This window comes from Tripterygium wilfordii, chromosome 15, assembly GCF_013401445.1.
Source record: "Tripterygium wilfordii isolate XIE 37 chromosome 15, ASM1340144v1, whole genome shotgun sequence".
NCBI classification, from domain to species: domain Eukaryota; kingdom Viridiplantae; phylum Streptophyta; class Magnoliopsida; order Celastrales; family Celastraceae; genus Tripterygium; species Tripterygium wilfordii.
The window spans coordinates 1,091,003-1,114,577 of NC_052246.1; the positions used below are offsets into that span (position 1 = coordinate 1,091,003).

General features: G+C 36.8%; 3 protein-coding genes and 1 pseudogene across 5 annotated transcripts; all 4 read left to right on the plus strand.

Moving 5' to 3' along the window:
• Positions 1 to 777: 777 nt before the first annotated feature.
• LOC120016183 (mitochondrial import receptor subunit TOM5 homolog) lies at positions 778 to 2,822 on the plus strand. Its single transcript, XM_038868830.1, has 2 exons — positions 778 to 966; positions 2,535 to 2,822. Exons 1-2 carry the CDS (start codon positions 880 to 882, stop codon positions 2,610 to 2,612), a joined length of 165 nt encoding a protein of 54 aa, XP_038724758.1. The 5' UTR covers positions 778 to 879; the 3' UTR covers positions 2,613 to 2,822.
• Positions 2,823 to 2,959: 137 nt separating this feature from the next.
• LOC120016182 lies at positions 2,960 to 6,903 on the plus strand. Its single transcript, XM_038868828.1, has 4 exons — positions 2,960 to 3,753; positions 3,887 to 4,569; positions 5,564 to 6,130; positions 6,645 to 6,903. The coding sequence occupies exons 2-4, from the start codon at positions 4,008 to 4,010 to the stop codon at positions 6,842 to 6,844; spliced, it is 1,329 nt and encodes a 442-aa protein (XP_038724756.1). The 5' UTR covers positions 2,960 to 3,753; positions 3,887 to 4,007; the 3' UTR covers positions 6,845 to 6,903.
• A 916-nt stretch (positions 6,904 to 7,819) lies between these two features.
• On the plus strand, positions 7,820 to 11,121 carry LOC120016120. Of its 3 annotated transcripts, none has more exons than XM_038868735.1 (4): positions 7,820 to 7,952; positions 8,267 to 8,719; positions 9,319 to 10,342; positions 10,499 to 11,121. In XM_038868735.1, exons 2-3 carry the CDS (start codon positions 8,278 to 8,280, stop codon positions 9,936 to 9,938), a joined length of 1,062 nt encoding a protein of 353 aa, XP_038724663.1. In that variant the 5' UTR covers positions 7,820 to 7,952; positions 8,267 to 8,277; the 3' UTR covers positions 9,939 to 10,342; positions 10,499 to 11,121. The 3 variants fall into 3 exon arrangements, with proteins under 3 accessions (XP_038724663.1, XP_038724664.1, XP_038724661.1); XM_038868736.1 differs by having other exon boundaries at positions 7,825 to 7,952; positions 8,504 to 8,719; XM_038868733.1 differs by lacking the exon at positions 7,820 to 7,952 and having other exon boundaries at positions 8,242 to 8,719.
• A 513-nt stretch (positions 11,122 to 11,634) lies between these two features.
• Positions 11,635 to 22,795, plus strand: LOC120016749 (annotated as a pseudogene).
• The last annotated feature ends 780 nt before the right edge of the window (positions 22,796 to 23,575 follow it).

A 23,575-nucleotide genomic window follows, 5' to 3' on the forward strand; every position in this document is an offset into this window, starting at 1 on the left:
TTTGACAGGATGCAGGAATCACTGTTTGATCAGTGTGTTCTTCATACCCTCTCAGGGCCTCCATTGATGGAGATAACTAAGAGGGTTAAGTGTAGTCCAGCGATGCCAGGATTGTAGACCCCCAAAGGATAAGACCCCCAAAAAAATTCTGCTTGGAGTAGGAAAGTTTGGGTTCAAGTAATTAGTACTTCAGGGCTCTCTACACTTTCAAATACAAGAAGTGGATGGAGCGAAAAAAGAAGATTACGGACGAGATACAAGCAAAGAAGGCTGACTCAGAATGTTTTGCTTGTACCCTTCTAAAGTTGCTGCAATATTTACTTCTTCGTTATATATGCTTTGAACTCTCATTGTTTCTCCACTCAATGAATTAGCCAATTAGGTACATAGAAGAGAAGGACCTTTTTGACTCGGAGCTCACTTATTTTGCGTTCACACGCTGAGTTTTGATCTAACTTATCAGGAAAATTTTTATATGCGCAAGTTTAATGGTCCGAATTTAGATTCATATCAAATGTTCAATATGATGTTGTTATTGGCTATTTAAAACGAACGAACTTGAATGGAAACGAACTTGAATGGAAAAGGAGGTGGTGAATAAGGGCTTTCAAATATGGCTGGGTTTAAAAGGTCTGCCTAGGTTTGGCTAAGGTTGGCCCAATCTATGATGGACTTGGGCTTAATTTAGAAATTCAAAACCCAACCCAATTTTTAAGTTACGCCTAAAAGACATAATTACCCTCAGGTGGTATAATTCCTTCAGAAAGTAAAGGGTCCCTAAAACCCTTCAACGGAGAGTCTTTCAAGTTTCAACTTCTACTCTTCTCTCCCGCAAATACGCTAAACCCTAATACCAAATCTTTATCTGCGATAGCGTCAATGGCAGACACCGTGGTTTCGCTGGATAAGCTGAAGGCCTTTCTCCGTTCTCAGGTTCAGGATGAGGAGAAGTGGGCTGCAAACGTGGTACCATATTCTATTCTCTGTTTTTCTTTTTCTGCTTTGAATTTCCTCTTTTACATATGTCTTTGCGCCGCTTGTGTTGTTGATCGGCTAGTTTAGGGGTGTTCATTTTACTCTGGTGCGTGTATTGTGGTTTGGGAGAGCTGGAGTATGATTCTAATCGAAAGTCCAGATTTTTATTTATTTATTGTGATGGATATTGCTTTCTCATGGAATTTTTTTAGTTATTTGGTTGCTGAGAAAGAAATTGTGTCTAATCAATTGATGATAGAACTGAGTTTTCAACTGGAAGATGAAACTTAATTGAATTGTTTCTATTTGCCTATGAGCTATTATGATTTTGATTGGCATTATAATCTATAGGAATGTCTGCAGCAGGATTTTGTAAAATTGAACCCTTCTGGATTTTGAGGGATATTTGGCTTGCCAGGTTTCAATTGTTTTATTGGATTACAATTGGCCTATCTCGTGTGTATCTGTCACATATTTGTATCAGGTAGGTGGTAGTAATTCGTCAACTTGTTATTTTATCCCTGAAAAATGGATATCAGATATGTAATATGTTTTCTATGAAGAATATAGTTATGGCATGTTTTAATAACAAAACTATCAGTATAGTTGACAAGTTTTTAAATTTGAATTGATTGTTTCTTGAAATGATAGAGGAAGGTGTTTTTTACTTTTAGCCTTTTAGGAAATGTACAATCTTATGAGTTAGTTGATGTGCACTTGCGATTGTGCATGTACGCATGCTTGTGCTTATGCGTGCGGGTGTGTGGGCGCTGGTGTGTGTTTAATGTTTATATTAATTACTTGATTATCAGCAGAGGACACTTAGTCTTATTCTTGTGGTTATTTTTTTCTGAATGGATAAAACTTTATGAAAGAGCACCAAGATGGTGCGCCTCCGGAAGTCTTTTTCTTGTGTTCAAGACTATCAGGGCCTGCTTAAATGCCTGTTCACCATTTTGACGTGCGTGTGATGTCTGTCCATGAGTTTGTGCGGACATGTGCAGCATGTGTTTGATGCACAGTTGCACACTCAATGGTCTTGCAGCTGTGTCCATAATTCATCCTATGTCTGCCACAACTTAACGTGGTTGTATATGTTTTGTTTAGTTGATAGGCAGGTTCTCTTATGTGTGAACTGACGTAAATTATTGCTGCGTAGGATGATAGTCTTGTTGAAATTTAATGCATTGCTAGGTGCCTAGGTATAGACAATGACTTTTAAATCAGAGTCTTTCTTGTTCAAGTGTTTATGAGATTTTGAATCAGAATTTGGTCAATCCCTTTATAGTTTTATGATAGAAACTTGGGAGCCAGAACATTTTTAATGAACTCATCTGGTGCATGTGTGCACTGTTCGTCTGTTTGTTCAGGAGCTACATTATAGAAAATTAGAGGTTTACAAGTATCAGGGGAAGTTAAAGCTTTTTCAATAGTGCCTCTCCATCATTAGAATGCTATGGAATTACTTGTTTCGCAGCAAACAGACTGTGATGTCGGTGGAATAATTTTATTTGGGTTTTCAGAATTAATGGTATTAAATTTTCTAATTATTCTTGCAGAAATTGCTACGGGCAGCTGGGATTTTTGCTGGATCCATCTTTCTGATGCGTAATTATGGTGAACTTATGGCGATATGAGGTGGATGACCACAGCGTTTCTTGAGTTGTATGTTTTTTTTTTTGCTTTTTTGGGTCAACTCTTTGATTCTGGAATGATATGCTTTGCATATACACTTCAATTTGAAGTTGGTTAATGTCAGCTAATCAATGGTCGTTTTTTTTCTTCTTTATTTTGCTGAAAGACAAGCCGCGCCAAATGGTTTGAAAAGAAATGAAATAATTTTTATTCAGAGATTGTCGTTTTTGGTACTGGAGCTTCATTATTCTGTAATAGCACTGTAGCTCGAGGAGCATAGCTCTAAAGTAGCGGAACTCCCAACCTGACGTCTTTGGTTACACCTTGTGCAATCCTATTGATTCAGATGTTCTGCCTAAGTCGGCATAAATTGAACTAAATCGTCACAGCATTTTAGACGGTATATATGATAGTATTTAAAATGGTATATATGTTATGGGATGCTAGTGTGTATATACTCTTTAATTTTGACATGTGAATGCTGTTTTTTCAACCATTAAACCGTCAATGAAGTATCACCAAATGTAAGTTTAAAAAAAAATATTTTTACAGACCCAAATGTCCTCTGTTATCATCTACCAAAAGCCATCCCATCCTTTTATCAGTTTCGATGATAGGCCGAGCAGGGGTGAGTTCATGCAATTTAATACTTTTGATTGCATTGCATTGGCGTTACAAATTAAATCCAATCCGGACATTCTTGTCTAGTTCATAAATTGACGAGATAAAATTGTTGTCTTTTTAATATTTCACAAACCAATATTTTTATTTTTTTACATTTTTATGGAATTGCATTGTATAAGATGATAACGAGTTATTTTGTGTACAAAGCTTAGCAGCGACGTACACAACACAAATTTTTACGCAAAATCCATACAGATGATTTTTTTCATTTGTTTGAAAGAAAGGGAAACAAAAAAAACCGTGAAAACTTTCATTTCAATTGCTTCTATGTGACCGGACTGCCGTCAAGTCTAGTTTTTAAAGTGCAAACAGGCCCTTCCATGGCCGGATTGAAGAGAGAAATACTATCCGCTCCGGTTGGATCTTTTTGCCTTTTCCTTGGTTCTATGATCTGTATCCGTCTCTCCAGTGAAATTAAGCTTAATGGGTTTGTCCGCCAACCTCTCTTCGAATCATCTGGTACGACATCATTGTCTGGATCGTAAATTCCTTCTCTTCCTGTAATACTCGCGAGTCAAATTTATCTCGTTCATTGTTTTTGGCTTCCTTGATATGGCCTCTTATAGATGCTGATTTTGTGATGACCTTTTAGGGGCTTTTCTTTCTGTTTATATGTTTACAACCTCAGTGACTGACCTACAAGTTCAAAAAGTTGAGCGCTTTCAGTGGGGGAGATAAACTGAGACATTATTAAGCTCTACCCAGTAGACAATATGGAGAACCCACATGAAACCCAATTCTCAGACCTCAATCTGAGACTCTCTCTGGGTGGCATTTATGGTGGGAACTTAAAGGAGAAATCTTTTACAAGATCATTCACTGAGTTGATGAGCCATAACAGTCATACCACTGAACTTGGTAATTTTCTTTCCTTAGAGAGATTTGGGTCAATGCCAAGTGAAGGAGAGGGACAAAAGAGAATGACAATAGACCTGAACGGGTTACACATTGAGGGACAGAGTAAGAGAGATGAGGAGACAGAACTTGGTAATTTTCTTTCCTTTGAGAGATTTGGGTCAATGCCAAGTGAAGGAGAGGGACAAAAGAGAAGGACAATAGAGCTGAACGGGTTACACATTGAGGGACAGAGTAAGAGAGGTAATGTTGAGGAGAAAAAGTGTATTAAGGCAAATACGGCACCGCGTCTGCCCTCATCAAGGTTTAAAATAACATGGTTGGCAATAGCTTCTGCGGAAAATAACCCTGCATTTAATCGTGCATTGGCCAGAATCAAGGATGGGGAAGCATGCACGTTTCAAAGAAGACATCGGATAAGTATGGTCCTCTCTTTTTTCTTCATTGTTTCTTTTTTTTTTTTACGTTAATTGCCTGCTTATTAGCGGACTAAAATTTCTTTGGCTTCTGGAAGCTCTGCTGATAGATAATATTTGATGTGTTTATTTATGCTTAAGAATGATTTTAGTAAGGGTTACGTGTAGAAGATGGAGTTCCTTTCATGGTTGAAGGTTATTTTATTTTGCTATTCCTGTTTCTTTGTTCAATTCATTAAACAGTGGTTCCTGAAGTGGTCAATTAAGTCTATTGGTGAATAAACAATACCAAATGAGGTTATACAAATTGTAGCTCAATGCGAGTCCTTTTGAAATTGAGGGAAACATAATGGCCCTTTTGCCTAGTTCATTTTCCATGTTAGAAGTGGATATAGCAGTGCTTTCATGTACATGTCAGGAACTTTGTTTTAAAGCTTTCTGTCAATGATGTTTTGAAATGCTAATTGAGTTTTCCTTTCGTCTTCTAAAATTTGTTCATTTACACACAAAATTGGAAATTCTCTCCTATCAAAATATTTGTTTGTCCTTACAATAATTAGAAAAACTCATTTGTTAGTGATCAGTTATAAAATTGGGTGCAAATATTCAGTCATGTTGAGCACTGCCACGGATCATGTCTGAAAGTATGAAAAACCAGTTGACAATTAGATTGCCTAGGACGCTTACCAACTCTCTCCGTCTCCTGATTGCTGTTGTTGCAGTCCTAAAGCTCTCTAAGCTCACTGTATCACCATCTTTTTTTTTGTTTACTGCTGGCTGTTGCAGTACTTAATTAACATGCTAATTTTCACACAGTTGTATGCCATTTTGCCTGAAATCTATTTTTTTTTTCTCTTTATATACTGTTTTCTGAACTTGCGTTTCATTTTTTTTGCCAAAGTCTCAGATTCTTGTAGTTTTGATTTGCTGGATCATAACATTTGAGTGTGTTGATTTTATGCTAATTTTAGGCTTCCTTTTATTTGTCTGACACACAGGAGCACAGAGAAAGATAAATACGTCAATTGGAGAAGCCAACAAAGAAATTAATAACCTCTTCCCAGATGCCATTGATAGTATTTGTGACAAGAAAAGCAAAGAAACCCAGTTATCCCAACAGGAGGAACCTGAATGCTCTGACCTCAATCTTGGACTCTCTTTTCGTAGCATTTGTGACGAGAACTTCAAAGGAAAACCTGTTGCTCGCTCATCATCTGTGACTGGAATTTTAACTCAGAGCAAAGATAATAGTGAACTTGGTACCTTGCTCTCTGTGGATGGATCTTGGTCCATGCCAACTCAAGGCGAGCAAGAGCAAAGAAGGTCTAGAAATTCGAGTGAGTCACAAATTGATTCCCAGAATAGGTTGGGGAAAGAGGTAAGCGGAGGAGACAATGTTGGGAAAGAAAAAGCTTCTCTGGCAACTAATGATCTTCCACCCGCATCATCGTCTAAAATACCTACATGGGCGGCTACTTTTGTGGAGAGAAAACCTTCATTGCATCGTTCCTTGGCTAGAATCAAGGAGAAAGACGGATGCAGCTCCCACAAAAGACTACGCTTGGGTACAGTCCTCTCTTTTTCTTCGTTGTTTCCTTTTGTTTATAATATCTTTGATATCAACTTCCTTTGTTGTTTTCACAATAATGAACTGAAGTTTCTTAGGTTTCTGATAGAATTTTCTTTTATTTTGCTACAATTTTTATCTTTGCCTTTTTAAGCAGATAGTTAGTATCATAAGATTCATTAATTATCATAGTTCTACTTTAGTTGGCATTATACAATTACTAACTTTGTCAATATTCAATCTTTTCAAATTTAGTAGGCTATTCATTATGGAGAAGTTGCTTTCACTTTCATAAGCTCTAACCTGTATAAATAACCTCAACTAGCCTCCCATCATTCAAGCGAAATTATTAGATCTGAACATTGTGCATTTCTAGAAATGGCTAGGAGTTTATGCAACTGTTTCTTTATCTTGCTCATCATCCTCTCAGGTTAAATTTTCTGTCTTTTGCATTATTAAATCGCTCTTGAAGTAGTTATATATCTGATAGTTTTTTACTGTAATTTTTACAGCAACAGCAATGGTGTTACCTGAAGCAGCTTCGGAAAAAGACGGCAATGGACGTTGTACTGATAGACTTCCAAATCTTGATCTCTGTTATTACCCGCCTTTGGCTTGCGACCGGATTTGTATTAATACGCATCCAAACAAAAACTGCCATGGACGTTGTTCTGCAGATATGATGTGCATCTGTACATACGACTGTCCTTGATTGCTTATCATCACATATAAGATTCAAATTAATTAATAGAACTCTTTAATTTCTATGTATTTTCATATTATTACATATATATGTGTTGTTTGTTTTTATGAATCTTTTTTAGTTGAACAATCCAAATGCCTGGAGATTACAGGGCCAAAGCTCCATTTTCTTTCTTTAGCCATTAAAAAAAAACCTCTAATTATTATTCAAACAAACAAAAGGATGTTTAGGAGCGAGCCTTCCATCTCTAGAGGCAAAGATGTAGTCAAGATTCAGAATGAAACGGTACTATAACTCTATGAGAGTTCGGGGGCAACACCCATAAATTTTTTTGACAAAAATTGTAGATTAATGTATTTATTAGTTATTGATTTGTTGTAAGTGAAAATATGTATATATGTAAAAATATGAAAAAAATTTCAAAATTCAGTTCCCATAAGACCCATGTAGCTCCGTCTCTGTCTAGAACTCATGAATTCAATTCTCATATCAACCCATACATGAAATTACCATGTGTTTACATGACAAGTATAATTTGTGAGCTATTGTGTAAGTATATGAATTTAACCATTTGCAGGTTCCATGTCCTCACAATTTGAGATATATTATTCAAATATTTCCTCTATGATTTTTACAAATGCTATTTCATATTGCCGTTTGCAAATGCCATTCATTGTCATTGTCATTGTCGGAGTAATTTTTTCTAACAAAAAATATACTTAAACGATTAACGAAACAAGTTTAAAACATTCAAAATCCAATTTATCAATTCCATTCGGCAACATAAGATGCCACATTGATTCCAGTACAGCTTGATTTGGGTGTAAAAAAAACGTGGGAGTCTAGTTATTATTAATGAAAAGAGGCAAATAACAAGAAAGTGAGGCAGAGACAGAAACAGGGGAAAGGGTAGCGGACAATATTGTTTGTCTCCATTTGCTCCCGCGACGGAGATTTGCCCACAAACTTTGATTGAAAATCACAACCAAACCCACCTCATATCATGTGAACGAAGAAATGTTTTGGGTAGATAGTAATGCATATTATCGAAGACTTTCAGATTCGGAGCCAGCCAGCCAATTGGTGTTTTGCTTGTCATCTGCAAAAACAAAGCAAAGTAAGCTGTTTGACTTTCGCAATTTATTGTTAAACAATTCGCATAGTAATTTACACACATTTTTGTATGGATCGTAAACTCCTTGTCTGTTTCTAAGATACTCGATTGATTCTCACGTTCAGATATGCTTGATTTGTGATTTTAGGGTTCTTTTTACTTGTGTATATAAACATAGAGAAAGAGGAACCGTTTCAATCCCACCCCCCCTTCCAGTTGGATTTTATGGTTAAAATTTTGTGAGGTCGGATCTTGTTTATTGTCTCCGCCGGTCACCATCCGACTATTTAACCCAAGTTTGAATTTGCCTTTACAAGTGTCGTGATAAATGAAGAAGGTAGATGCTTCAATGGAAGAAACCAACTTCTTTGGTCGGCAATCTGAGAACTTTTTGTGTGGATTTTCACCAGAAGAGAATACCCAAGAAACCCTTTTATCTGATCTCAATCTGGGACTCTCTTTGGGTAGCATTTATGATGGAAAGTTCAAAGAGAGACCTTTTACCAGATCATTCACTGGATTGATCAATCTTAACAAAGATACTGTTGAATTAGGTAACATGCTCTCCTTGGAGATGTCTGGGTCGATCCCAATTGAAGGAGAGCAAGAAGAGGGAAGGACAAGCAGTGGGGGCATTGTTGGGGAGGAAAAGTCTCCTGAAGTAACATCTTGGATGGTTGCTTCTGCAGAGAAGAATCCTGCACTTCATCGTGCCTTGGATCGAATCAAGGCAGCTGAAGGATGCAAGTTCCACAAAAAGCTTCGGATACGTATGGTTCTCTCTTTATCTTTCGTTGTTCCTTTTTTTACTTTGATTGCCTTCAAATCTGAATCTTTGCAATAAATTAGTTTTAAGAAGTATTTTCTTATTTGAGCTGAGGTCGTGTTTAGAAGGATGGGATTATCTATATTTTGCTGATGGGTGTTTCATTGTTCATTTTGATATAGAAATAAGTAGATGTTCATGCTAGTTGACAAACAGATTGCATGGTGTTTGTTTTTCGTTCTTTAGATCTATGATGTTTGTTGCAGTACAATTTCAGAGTCTATTGCAAGTACTCTTAACAACTTTTTTGAAAATTGACAATGAATCAATAATAGTTCGAATAAGTTTTGGCACCCAAAGCAAACTGAATAAAAGGGGCCACAATCAGTCGCAAAACTCTTTAAGCTTGCTGTATCACCATCTCCCTTTATTTTCCATTGCAGTACTCTACATGGTGTTTTCACACTAGTGTTTTGGTGCTTCTGTATCCCTCTCTGTGCTAATGTCTTTCAGATTGTCATAATTTGGCCCGCTAGATTGTAATGCTCAAGTATGTTGATTTTATGCTGAGATTAGACTTCCTTTTATATATGTTGCATACAGATACAAATAGAAAGAGATGTTCTTTAATGAGAGAAGCCAGCCGAGAAATCAACTTCTCTGCTGAAACCATTGATGGGTATACAGAGGTTCTTTTGCATGGATCTTTAGAGAAAACCAAAGAAACCCAATTGTCCAATCAAGAGCAGCTGGAACGCTTTGACCTCAATCTTACACTCTCTTTGTCTGGGATTAATGATGATAACTCCAAAGAGAAAGCTTTTGCCCAATCGTCGTCAGTCTCCAGTTTGATAGATCTGACCAAAGATTCTGATGAACTCAGTAACACACTCTCCTTTGTGAAATCGTGCTCAATTCCAATGGAGGCAGATCAAGATGAAAGAAGGGCAATAAGGCCAAGGTATTTCCAAATTGAGGCACAGAATAGTTTGGAGAAGCAGAGAAGCGGGGCAGACAACATTGGGGAAAAAAAAGTTTCTCTGCCAACTGCGGCGCCGTCTAGAATAACTCCATGGGAAGTTTCTTATGTGGAGAACAATCGTGCATTGCATCGTGCCTTATCTAGGATCAAGAAAGATGAGTATGTCAATGGGAGAAGCAAATTGAGAAACCTGTGTCTCCCCAGAAAACATTGGTGGGCAACCAGAGAACCTTTTGCATAGATTAACTTGAAGAAAAACACATTCCTACTATCATGAACAAATCGGACTCTTAGACTTCAATCTTAGATTCTCTTTCGGTGGCATATATGATGAGAACTCCAAAGACCAACCTCTTATTGTCAGTGTCCTTATTGATAAGCAAAGATACGGCCATGAACTTGGTACCTTGCTCCCCTCGGCAAGATCTCAAGCACTGCCAACTGAGCAGAGAAGAAGGGATTGCAGATTGACGCCCTGGATGTGTTGAAGAAGAAAATTCTCTAGAGGCAACCATAAGGCTGGCACCTTCATCACAAAAATCTCAGCTTGATCAGTTGCTTCCTCTAAAAACCCTGCATTGTGTCATGCATTAGCTAGAATCAAGGCTGAATACGGATGTGCTTTCTTGTAGAGACTATGCAGAGGTATGCTCCTATCTTTTTTCCGTTGTTTCCTTTTTTATTTAAATCACTTGATAGCAATGTTAATTAGTTGTTTACTTAAAAATGTTATGATGCGATGATTCAGTTCTCGGTTTGTTGCTTAAAATGATTAAGATAGATTATTTTGACTCCATACAGGGCCAGACGCTCCACATCCAGCAGAGATGCTAATAACCCCCGACATTGCCTGAGCAAGAGGATGCTCAACCTAAAGGCTAAAGCCACCTTTGATGGAAAACCAATCAATTTTGCGAAACTAACACCGAAAATATCTCACACTTTGTAATGGCATTGTTCGAGGCGATTGGATGGAAGTGATGAAGAAGCAGCCTAGAATGACAACTATGGGAGGAAACAGACTGAATGAAAGGAATATAGAAGGGTTTCTGCACAGATACTGAATGGAAGCTCAATACTAAATCATGCATTTCTCTGTTAAAACCTTCTCCATCCATGTCTCCTCTTCATTTGATTTGGTTGAGAATTGAATCACTACACACAACCAATTTTGATTCATTAAATTCATGCCCACTTAGAACAGAGTAGCCTTGTTCTTTCCTGTATATGCCATAAGTTCACAGATAATGCGTATTTTAGAATTAATTATTGTTTTTGGGGGAGATAAGAAAGGACAGCCTCAGGGTTTGTCTCTGTTTTGAAATGTTTGGTGATATTCTGTCTTTTATTAGAGGTAAATATAACTGGCAGACCCGTTGTTATCTAGATCTAAAACTATGTTGTAATAAATATATTGAAGGAAATATCTTGCATTAAAGGAAATATCTTGCATGGAAAGCCTGAAGGAAAATTAAAGGAAATATATATATTTTCGACCGCAGACACGTTGTTATCAAGATCTCACTAAATATCTTGAAGGAAATATTTTGCATTAAAGGAGATATCTTGCATTGAAAGAAAGCCTGAAGGAAACCTTTTGAATTGAAGGAAATATATATTTTTGACCGTTGTAAAAAGGAAATTTCTTGCAATGAAAGCCTGAAGGAAACATTTTGAATTTAAGGAAATATTTATTTTCGACCGTTGGGGCGGTAATATATGATATTTATGAATACGCAAACCGGGGGTTTGGCGCTCTTCACCTTTCTGGTTCGCTCTCTCTTTCCCAAATCAAGCAGGGAAAGCAAGAAAGGACCAAGACGACGCGGTGGCGGATGGTTTTTCTTCACCAGCAACTGCCGTCTCGGAAGAGGCGCTCCGTTTCCTAACCTCATGTGGCTCCAACCAAATCCATTGTTACTATATCGCAACAGTCGATGCAAAACGTTGCCGTGGAGACCCGCTCTAGTGTGGAAGAATTAGCTACGGATGCTGGTTGCACGTCGAACAACCCCTCGGGTCCACCCTGCCTCCCCGCCGATCTTCACAAGTTCCGTGCACATCTCCATCGGATTTTCTCGTCTTCTGATAATGCCTCCGCTATTCGCTCCAGTTTCTTCTCTGGATTCTCATCTTATATCGTTTCTCCTATGAACCTTCGCAGGTCAATTTTATCATCCTTGTGTTCACTTGAATCTTAGGGTTTTAGTCTTTACTAATTGTAGTCCCTTGTGTGGTCTTACTATTCTGATTTTTGCTTTCTGCGCATAATTGTTTCTGGAAATTAGAGGCCAGATGACTAAAAACAAAACCCCAATCGCGCTTTGTTTTTCAAAATCGAAAACAAAGAAGAGCCTAGGTTTGAACTTTGAGAATTGTGCTTGTTTTCTAATTTTCTTCACAAATCACAAGGAAGCAATAATTAACGTAAATTTTATGGCCTGTTATTTCGGAGTGAAGAAAATGGGCACAACATGCTAAAATAGACATTTAGTACAATTACTAGCGAGTAACTTTGTTTGACAGTAGAAGTTAACATGCATATAGGGTAGGGGTGGCTTGATTTCATTGTTGATTCTACAGCTTTTGCTGATAAATTGTTAAGAAAGAGATCATTGGGTCTGTACCGGAGATAATTGGCGATCCAAACAATAAGAATGGTTGATTCTCTTGAACTGATGCTTCAAGAGGATTCAGCTTATTTCGCACATCAAATCCAATTCATATCGTCTGAGGATTGTCTTGGGTTGGAAAGCCATTGTTGGGGCAAGTAATCACTATACCTGTACTTGATGCTTTTGTGAAGCTTAACCTGGATGAGGAGTTGCAAGATCAGGTTTGTCTTCCAATTCCATTTTTCCATTTATTTATATGCAAAAAATATTTGGTTGAAATAGTAGTGTAATGAATTTGTTATACCTTAAATATTGTTTAAGTACTGAGAAATGAACGATTTAATCTGTTTTTAGAGAACAAAAAAAAGGCAAAAGACTACTTCAGCTACTAGCTGATTAGATAGATGTAGCAGATTTTATTTTTCTGGAGAAATATGTTTCCTCAGTCTTCAAACATGAAAAACTTCCAGAGGAAGGCCTTTTTTTTTCCGTTCATTTATTTTCATTGTTTTCACTGGAATGAAAGGAATGCCGGTCTTTTTTCAGTTAAGACATTAGACATGTATTGCTTTGTTTCTTTGAAATTATTTTCAAGACTAGGGAGGGGTACTAGACCTCTTTCACTGGGCGTATCAAAATTCTTTAGGAAAAAGCTGAAATCTGCCTTTCGTGATATAAAGCCACCAGATATTTTCATTTTTAGATTTTTTTGGGAACTGAATGGAGAGCTAAGATCAGATTTTCTTCGTTTTGAAGGTCATCACAGTAGCACTATCATGCATTAGAACGATCACTGTGGAGGACATGACATATTTGTTTAGATTTTTGTTGATATCATCTACCCCAGTAAATGTTCGAAGAATAATCTCACAGATCAGGCGGCAGACCAAATTTGTTGTAGTATCAAATTCTGGTGCAATCCAATGCACCATAATAAACTGAAGGGCAAGTCCCTTGTTAACAGTGCAGAGGCATCTATTCTTGATGTCTTGGGGTCAAGTCTTCTTTTAAGAATGTAAATCATTTCTTCCAATTTTTTGGAATGCATAATTTTACTCTATATAACCTCCGAAGTTAATATTGTTTACAGATACTTTGCCAGGAGATTTTGAAAGAAATTTTTAATCTTGAATAGCCTCAGGATCATAAAGTCATAGACATATGGCTTCTTATTCTAATATACATGAATGGGGAGTCCCTGCAAAAGGGCATTGAAAAGATTTTGAAGAGGAAGTTTTGTTTGACCATTGCATTCGTGGGAACAAGGATTTGGTTCAGGTATCTGCCAAAACCATTACAGGTAAAAATAGTTTAACTTGAATGAATCTCCAATTGCAATTAAGCATCACATTTTAGTTTAAGTTGCCAATTGATTGGTTTTTTTGTTAAGATTTCCCTTGTTTCTTTCTTTATCCGAGTACTTGTTGACATGCAAAGAACCAAAAGTGAGGGGATTTGGCACTCACACGTATACTTGCCTGTTTGAAGAATTTTCCGATTCCTATTCAAGACAAGAAGTAAGCAATCCAGCTGGATTATTTTATTCTGGTTGATGATCGATGCACATGTAATGCATAAACCTGACTTCAAGTTTTTATCTAGGTTCTTGGTGCACTAGTAGGTCTTGTTGGATCCGGTGTCAGTTCTGAAGTGAGTTCTGCTTTTTATACAATAGCTTTTCTGGCCTCAAAGTACGCACAGGAAATCTCTTTCGTCTCACATAAATGGTAAAGTTAACCATTATTCTTTCACATGCTTTTGTTTGGTCAGTTTTTGATATTTTTTCTGATGGGTTTTGTCTTCTATCTCTTTGGTGTTGTAGATTACTGAAGGATTGAGCTTTGAAAATCTTCGTATGGCAGGTTTCCAATGTTTTAATCTTTTTTTGCTATCAGCATTATGTGTAAAAAACTAAAAACTATGGTATACACTTCTTTCTCAATTTTCTAATTGGCTGGTCTATGAGGTTTTTAGCAGTCTGTTGCTGTTGGCTCAATTTGGCGTAGTTTGTTTTTGGTGCTTCGATTGCTAATGAACTTTTGATGACAGTACAAAAGCAGGTCAAATAAAAAAGAGTCATTAATTTGGGTGACTTCATTAGATATTATTTTCTTAATCAAATTGATCGACTTATTTCAAGTTGGCAGCTAGGACATCCAGATATGAAGTACAAGAAGATGGGGATCATTGGAACTCTAAAGATAGTATCTAAATAATGTTTCCTCTTCGTCTTCTTCTCAGGTGTGATTCAAGATACTGCAATTTTTGGTCTTTAATGGTTAATTCCCTCCCTCCCTCCCTCCCCCCTTCTTCTTTGATTGTTCAATGGGTATTGGGATTTGAATATGCTCCTACAGCAGGGATGATGACAAGCTTGACTTCTTGAACTGGTGTTTTCTTTGACTTCTCTATACCTCATCATTTTAAACTTCTTCTTGCATTATTGGTTTTATTTTATGAACTTCTGATGTTATATTGTGTAGTACTGTGAGATGTCGTTCTATGAAAAAATTATTAAATCATATTCCATTCCAAAATTGTAGATGTTAAATCATGTAAAATTTTCTTGAAGGTGTAACCGATGATTCCACATTCTGGGATTTATTCACACCATTGCTGAACATTATTTCCCCTGCAGAAATCATGTTGTGAGGAAGCATTGGAACTCTTGCAAACGTCTTTGGACTCTTGAAAACAGCTCTGCTTGCCATTGATTCTTTTTTTACGATGAATTGACTGCAATGTTGGACAGTAAAACCCTTCAGCCCGCTATTCTAGATTAGTACTTGACAACCTGTCAAAGATGTCAGCTTATAGGCATATTGGAAATAATCGGTTAGCTAATTCTCCATGAAAAAAATCTTCCCTCCATTTTCTAGGATTGTCAAGCATGTTGGAGCGTTTGAAACTATTTTTCTTTGTGATCTTGAAGATGTGCTATTGCCTTTGAAGGCCTCATATGGTGGTTTAGAAGGTGAGGTTGTTGACGCAGTATGTGCTTGTAGTGTCACAATATCGTTTTTGTTTGGATTAGAATGACACCGATTGTACTTTTCTTGACGGCGTTTTGACTTTTCACTATCTGTAGGGGAACTGTGGATGAGCCTTGCCTCGATGGTGACATATCTCATATCTATTTGAACATTTTGCCACTGTTTTTGTCTTCCTTGGAGTAAATCTTTTGCACTGCTTTCAAATGTATTTTGCATTTTAACCTTGTCTAAATGTTTGATTGCCAAAGTTGAAAATACTTCTGTGTGTAGGTCTATTCCGTCCTTAGAAATTCTTCCCTCAAATTTTTGTCTACTATCTGCTGTAAGTGCATAGTTCTTTTGAAACCAAAGAAATATAAGTTATGAAACTAATATCTGGAATTTTCTGATTCTTTATTCTGGTTGATGATCGATGCACATGTAATGCAGAAACCTGACTTCAAGTTTTTGTCTAGGTTCTTGGTGGCTGGTGCACTGACTAGCTCATGACTCATCTGGTGTCAGTTCTGAAGTGAGTTCTGCTTTGGATACGTTAGCTTTGTTGGTCTCGAAGTACGCACAGGAAATGATTCCTCTTTCGTCTCACATAAATGGTAAAGTTAACCATTCTTCTTTCGCATGCTTTTGTTTGGTCAGTTTTTTATGATTTTTTTTTTCTGATGGGTTTTGTCCTCTATCTCTTAGATGTTTTTAGTTATTTGGAAGGATTTAGCTTTGAAAATCTTCATAAGGCAGGTTTCCAATTTTTCTTTTTTGCTATCAGCATTATGAGTAAAAACTAAAAAAATGTGGTATGCCTTTCTTTCTCAATTTTCTAATTGGTAGGTCTATGAGGTTTTTAGCAGTCTGTTGCTGCTGGCTCGATTTGGTGCAGATTGTTTTGGCTCTTCAATTGCAAATGAACCTTTGATGACAGTTCGAAAGCAGGACAAATAAAAAAGAGTGTCAGTAATTTGGAGTGACTTTATTAGATATTATTTTCTCAATCAAATTGATTGACTTGTTTCAAGTTGGCAGGTGGGAGTGTAGGACATCGAGATATGAAGTACAATAAGATGGGGCTTATTGGAACTCTAAAGATAGTATCTTGTCTTGGGAATAAAAAAAAAGGTAACCTCTTCGTCTTCTTCTCAGGTGTGACTCAGTACTGCAACATCTCAAGATACTGCAATTTTTTGTCTTTAATTGTTAATCCCTCTCCACCCCCCCCCCCCCCCCAGTCGTTCCATGGATGAGGATTTGAATATGCTCTATACCTCATCATTTTAAACTTTTTCTTGAATTGTGGGTTTTATGTTTTGAACTTGTGATATTATATTGTATAGTAATAAGAGATGTCGTTCTATGAAAAAAATTTAGTAAATCATAGTCCATTGGAAAATGGTAGATGTTAAACCATTTAAAATTTTCTTGAGGTATGACAGATTCCACATTCTGGGATGTATTCACACCATTGCTGAACATTATTTCCCCTGCAGAAATCAAACTGTGAGGAAGCTTTGGAACTCTATCAAATGTCTTTGGACTCTTGTAAGTATCTCTGCTTGCCAATTGATTCTTCTTTTTTTTTTAATGATGAATTGACTGCAATGTTGGACAGTAAAACCATTCAGCCCGCTATACTAGATTGGTACTTGACAACCTGTCAAAGATGTCAGCATATAGGCCAATTAGAAATAATCAGTTAACTAATTCTCCCTGAAATGCCTCCATTTTCTAGGATTGTCAAGCATGTCAGAGAGTTTGAATCTATGTTTCTATGTGATCTTGAAGATGTGCTATTGCCTTCAAAGGACTCATATGGTGGTTTAGAAGGTGATGTTGTTGAGGCAGTATTGTTGGACAAAGATTTTATTCTAGGGTATAAAGAACACTGTCTATTCCATCTGCAACAGATCCAAGTTGTACTGTGATCTCAGTGATTGCTTCGTGCAATTTATCTGGGTCATGAGTACTTGCTTGTCTGCCCCATGACATATATCAAACACCTTGTATGGCATACCTTGAAACCATAAGTTGCCTTTTGTAGTCTTGAACTTTGTCGGTTGCTTTTTTAAGTCTCCTTTTGGTTTCCCTCAAAGCTTCTTGTAGAGATTCGATAGTTTTCTGGGGATCGTCCTCGTATACGTCTTCCCTTATAGGGGAGAGGTTGAATCTGGGATCACCTCCACCTTCTTCTTCTTTAGAAGTAGAACCTTCATCAGTTCTAGACCTTTTTACAGGTGGAGAGTTAGGAGTATCCATCCTTGAAGATTTCTTGAGAAAGATATTGGTTTATGATGATTCTTACTTTTGAATATTTATACGAATGGAATATGAAGAGATTGTTGGACCAAGACTTAGTGTCTAGTCAACATTGTGTTTTTGATGATTGTGTATGATTGTATACTAAAATGTGTGTGAGCATGCTTGACTTGAACATATCCTAAAATGCTAGAAAACATGCTTAAATGGTTATTTGGTTAATTGTTTAATATCTTAATTATGCATATCTCTATGTGAATTTGGTATCTATATATTTTTGAGATAGTGCTGGAAATTAAGTTTTGAAAATAAATATACATGGACTAAGTTAGGGTATTAATCTTCTAATGATCATAATTTATCTTACTTAGGTCCAAATTACTTGAAACTTGAACCACATGCACATGAAGGTTTAATAGATGTTCTAGGACTATAATCATGAGAAATTAAGTGCATCACATATATATTTGGTCATATGCTTAAATTCCGCCAAAACTAGGTTTTACCTAATTTTGTGCATATGTGTTCTTTGTGAACGTAGTGAACCAAATGAACTCCGATTTAAATGAAATTTCGTGTGCATCTTAGTTTCATCACTATGAACATATTTGATTTAGTAAAGTTCAAGAGAAAAGGTCATTTACACTGAGTTTGCAAAATGACTTTGAATTTACACTTAGAATTTATCGGTTTCACTATTAGTGATCAAATTGCTTGGTTGAGTGACCAAACGATTTCCGATTGTTATGAAATTTTACATGGACATTCTAATACATATAAAATGATTTATCATGCAGTAATATGAATTTTCTGGGTTGTTTTTCTAATGTAATTAACCTATGCGCTCCATATGAAGCTCTTTGAGCTTACATACAATTGAGGAGTTCTACCTCCTATTTCCTTGTAGGTTAATCATCATTGTGGTCTCATATGACTCAGAGTTCAGTATGCTCAGGTGAATTGAAGTCCGGTTTTCAAGTATGAGCTTGGATCTCTAGAAAACCAAGAAAAACCTATGTTCATCAACCTTCCACTAAGGCATTTTGATTGATGTTTGGAATTAGCCTTGGAGCTGTATAATATGGATATATTGGTGCTGCCAAATTCAGAGTTTGAAGTCAAGATTGGAGGGACATGTTTGGTCATGTGAAGGATCTCTTATCTTCATCAAACAAGATCTTGCACATGCTTCCTTTATTGAGGTCAATGATAAGATTTTTGTGAGAAGAAAATTGATGAAGCTAAAGGACAAATGCAATGGTTGAAATTTGTAAGAGATGAGAAAGTATTTTTTGCAACTAGACAAGACTTAGATTATGAAGATATTCTTGAAGACTACAAGCTCCAACGGTACACTAATCTATGGCCGAGATTGATTATGAATGGATCAGATTACAACAAGACTTGAAGGGTTAAGATGACCATTTAAAAGGTGAATCCAATGGTTGTGCATAAGACCATATTCTTGCTTGCAATTTTTGACTTAAAAGAAGATCTTACTTGATTTTTGGAGTCAAAGATGGCTGCAAGTTGCTACACATTTTGTAGGAAATCGTTGGAGATACCAAGGCCAAGATTTGATGTAAGTTTGATCAAATGGTCAAAGATGACAAAATTGTTGGAGATACCAAGGTCAAGATTTGGTGCAAGTTTGATCAAATTGTCAAAGATGGCTGCAAGTGCACATGACAACTCAAATCTTGGAAAGCTAGACTTAGAAAATCATGCAAGTGCAACGGCTACATATTGCAAGGTTGAGATTTAATGATCTATTCATTCAATGGCCAAGATTTGCACATGTAATTGAAGGTCGAGATTTGAAGATAGAAAAAGATCCAATGGTGGAAATCACAAGAGCTTGGTAAATTATAAAGAGGGGTTCTTCCTCATTCCAACTTGGAGAAGCCAAAATTACATTGAAGAAATTGTTGTTCTCAAAGCTTCCAAGCTAGTTTGTGCCATTGAATCCAAGCTTCTACCCAAGCCACTCTAAAGGCTTCCTCACTATTTTGCTTTTGCAAAGAGGGAGTGCTTCTCATTTGGCTTCTTATTTTCAGATTCGAAAATCCTCATTATTCTTTATTTTCTATCCAACCCGTGAGGTGATATTGTGATTCTTGAGTGTTCCTCAACCCTATTTGCTTAGTGCAAACCTTGAGTGAACCATTTATACCGAACACTTGTAAAAGTCCCTTCATTGGGCAAAAACCTTGTTGAGGTTGAGTTTAAGGGAATGCTTGAAACCCTTGGTTGTAAAGTTTGAAGATTGTCTTGAAATCTTCAGTTTTAAGGGTGACCTAAAAACCCTTGTGAGTTTTGTGGAGCTCTTGAGAAAACCACATCCTTAGTGGAGGTTTGAAAATCCTAGGTTGGTGAACCTAGGTAGTAGATGTAGGAGAAGAGTCTCCGAACTACTATAAATTGCTGTGTGGACTTTCTTGATTGCATTGCTTGCTTGTTGATTGATTAAGTGTTTTGATTGTAGAATTTTCTGAACCACTAGTCTGTCCGTGCACTGTTCACATAGCTAAACTTTGAATTTTAATCTGAATTTTTGATATAGTATTCATTAGGGTGTTGTGATACTGCATACCAAATTTCATTGAATTCTGACTTGATTTGCTAGGTGAAATTTGAGTTGTAAAATCTGTGCGCAGTGTGTTGTTTGAAAAAAATCTGTTTTTGCAATTCCTTGATTATTTGATAATTGATCATTCACCATATTGTATCACATCTTGCATTGAAATGAATGTTGATTAGGATAATCATTAGAGTTCAAATTTGTGTGCTAATTGTTAATTGACATTGATTTCCTTTTAAATTATAAAAAGAGATTCCTATCGGAATTTGGGGACACAATTCACCCCCCCTCTTGTGTTAAGTACGATCCATCAAGTATGTGCTTGTAGTGTCACAATATCATTTTTGTTTGGATTAGAATGACTGATTGTACTTTTATTGACTGCATTTTGACTTTTCACTATCTATAGGGGAACTGTGGATGAACCTGGATGCTGACATATTTCCCATCTATTTGAACATTTTGCCACTGGTTTCGTCTTCCTCGGAGTAAATGTTGTTCACTGCTTTCAAACATATTTTACATTTTAACATAGTTTAAATGTTTGATTGCTAAAGTTGAAAATGCTGCTGCGTATAGGTCTATTTTGTTCTTACAAATTCTTCCCTCAAATTTTTGTCTCCTATCTGCTGTAAGTGCATAGTACTTTGGAAACCAAAGAAATATAAGTCATGAAACTAATATCTGGAATTTTCTGATTCGTATTCAAGACAAAAGGTAAGCTACCTGGCTGGATTATTTTATTCTGGTTGATGATCGATGCACATGCAGAAACCTGACTTCAAGTTTTTATCTAGGTTCTTGGTGCACTAGTAGCTCATGTCGGATCTGGGGTCAGTTCTGAAGTGAGTTCTGCTTTGGATACAATAACCTTGCTTGCCTTGAAGTACGCAGAGGAAATGATTCCTCTTTCATCTCAAATAAATGGTAAAGTTAACCATTCTTCTTTTGCATGCTTTTGTCTGGTCAGTTTTTGATATATTTTTTTTTCTGATGGGTTTTGTCTTCTATTAGACTCTTAGGTGTTTGAGATTACTTGGAAGGATTTAGCTTTGAAAAGCTTCATAAGGCAGGTTTCCAATATTCAATTGGCAAGATCAGAACTCTTACCATGGTTAACCATCCATAGACACGATGCATGACGACTCGTGCTTGTGGCTTTTTATGATAAACTAGGTGCAAGAGCTTCAGAAGGCGACAAGAACAATTCAGACCCTGTGTCCTGGAGCAAAGGTTAGTTTTCCATAATCTTTGTTCAACACTAAGCATTCTTCACATTCATGGTGATATTTCCAATTCATTTTTTCTTTTGGAAGGGATTGAAACAAATGGTAATCACTAGCAAGATTCCTACGACAGAGATCTATGGAATGCCTTTTGTTCCATGCCAAGCCTCTTCTACATACAACATCAATTGGATGCTCCTTCTGGACAAGTATGTAATACATTAATGGGTTCCCTGTGGAGTCAACCCTGTTTCTATGTGATTTTGAAGATGGTGCCATTGCTTCGAAGGACTCATATGGTGGTTTAGAAGGTGAGGTTATTGAGGCAGTATGTGCTTGTAGTGTCACATTATCATTTTTGTTTGGATTTGAATGACTGATTGTGCTTTTTATTTACTTCATTTTGCCTTTTCACTTGTAGGGGAACTGTGGATGAACCTGGATGGTGACATATCTCCTATCTATTTGAACATTTTGCCACTAGTTTCGTCTTCCTTGGAGTAAATCTTTTGCACTGCTTTCAAATGTTTGTCAAAATGTTTGATTGCTGAAGTTGGAAATGCTGCTGTGTGTAGTCCTTTGAAAACCAAAGAACTACTATCTGCTGTAAGTGCATAGTCCTTTGAAAACCAAAGAAATACAAGTTATGAAACTAATATCTGGAATTTTTTTGTCCTTTCAATTTCTAGGTTGAGAGGTTGACTAATCAAGGATTTCTAACTGGAATTGACACACTTCTTGGATGCCCTTTATTCCTTCCTTCATCTAAGGTAAGAGTTGGCAGAGTGCTTTGTTATCATTGCCAATCTGTTATTTACTTTTATGTCAAAGTCCTGCGCTGCTAAATACCTGGAATAGTATCCACTTAATGAATCTTCTCTTATCACAGCTTGAGATCACTTTTCTTATACTTTACACTTTTTGAGTAAGGTTGGAATTGCTGGACAAATAATCTTACAAAATAATCTTAGTACTTTAAGAAAATACAATGGCGCTCAAGTTTGAGGCATTCCTTTTGCTCTTTCATTTTGAAGAAGCTTTTTTTTTTTTTTTTTCAGAGCTCATGGTGCTCATAATTGCTCGGTTTTTGTTATGTTTTTCTCCTTCTGGCTGAATCAGGTATAAATATCGAGAGAAAAAAGCATAGCCTATAATTGCATGTGAGAACATCTTACTGTATGAAGAAAAATTTGCAAAATCTATTGTTGCACCAAGAGCACACTTTTCAAACAAAATTAAGTAACTTCTAATGCAAGTAATAGCAATATATGGTATGATATTACAATATGTTCCTGCTTGCTAATACCAGAAGGGAAAGCCCAATGGAGAGAGATGGTAACCGGGTGCCAATCTCCTATATCCCTGCCTGAGCTTCATCTTCATGTGGAGCATTCTGGATCTTCACCCTTAAACCATGCCGACCATACGGCACATTCTGGATCTTCACCCTTAAACCATGCCGACCATTCTGGATCTTCACTCTTTCAAACAGCCAGAGGAAACAGAAAAAGAGCATCAAGGCATCATGGAATTCAGAAACTAATGGAAAACTCAGGCAGCAGGCAATTTTTGATGTGTTGAGGAAAGCTGGGCCTACAACTAGCCAAGAGGTCCCAAAGGAGGATTCTTCTTCGAAGGTCCAAAAACCTTAGTCAGAAGGTGAGTTCGTTCATGCGACACTAATGAATTAGTATTAATACAAATAACTGGTGTTGACAAGGCTTTGAAAGCACAGAGGCTTAAGCTCAGGCCTCTTCTGATTCAATGTTTTTCCCTTTTACATCGGTACGTTAATTGCATTTGCTTCTGCAGCTTGTTCATTCTCCTTTGTGCTGGCATCAGAATGTCTCCTTAAAATAAGTTGGAGGTTATTCCTTTTTTATGTCACTTAAAATTTTGATGCTTCAGTATGTCAGCATGGATGGCTTGTGAACTTTCTTTCATTTGCAGGGAGAAATGGCTCATAAGATATTGCGAATTTTCTTGGAAAATAGTGATTCTACAACTGATTTGCTGGAAGAACCTTCTTGCTCTATTTTGCCTCAGGTGCATTTACTTGTTCAGTATTAGTTTTTTGCCTAGGGTAGATGAGTGACATTAATAAAAAATGACATGTAGCCCATCTGTTTGGTAGCCCATGGGAGGAGTAAAATACACTTTTGGCCACTGACAGATGACCCCTGTTACAACTTAGTCCCACACTTTCCATTTGTTTCACT

Excerpts from the sequence above, each read along its gene's own strand:
- LOC120016183 (XM_038868830.1), top strand. The coding sequence starts at position 880 with ATGGCAGACACCGTGGTTTCGCTGGATAAGCTGAAGGCCTTTCTCCGT. Across the intron at positions 967-2,534 it reads AGAAGTGGGCTGCAAACGTG|AAATTGCTACGGGCAGCTGG; the intron begins GTACCATATTCT and ends TTATTCTTGCAG.
- LOC120016182 (XM_038868828.1), top strand. The coding sequence starts at position 4,008 with ATGGAGAACCCACATGAAACCCAATTCTCAGACCTCAATCTGAGACTC. Across the intron at positions 4,570-5,563 it reads TCAAAGAAGACATCGGATAA|GAGCACAGAGAAAGATAAAT; the intron begins GTATGGTCCTCT and ends TCTGACACACAG. Across the intron at positions 6,131-6,644 it reads CCACAAAAGACTACGCTTGG|CAACAGCAATGGTGTTACCT; the intron begins GTACAGTCCTCT and ends TAATTTTTACAG.
- LOC120016120 (XM_038868735.1), top strand. The coding sequence starts at position 8,278 with ATGAAGAAGGTAGATGCTTCAATGGAAGAAACCAACTTCTTTGGTCGG. Across the intron at positions 8,720-9,318 it reads CCACAAAAAGCTTCGGATAC|ATACAAATAGAAAGAGATGT; the intron begins GTATGGTTCTCT and ends TGTTGCATACAG.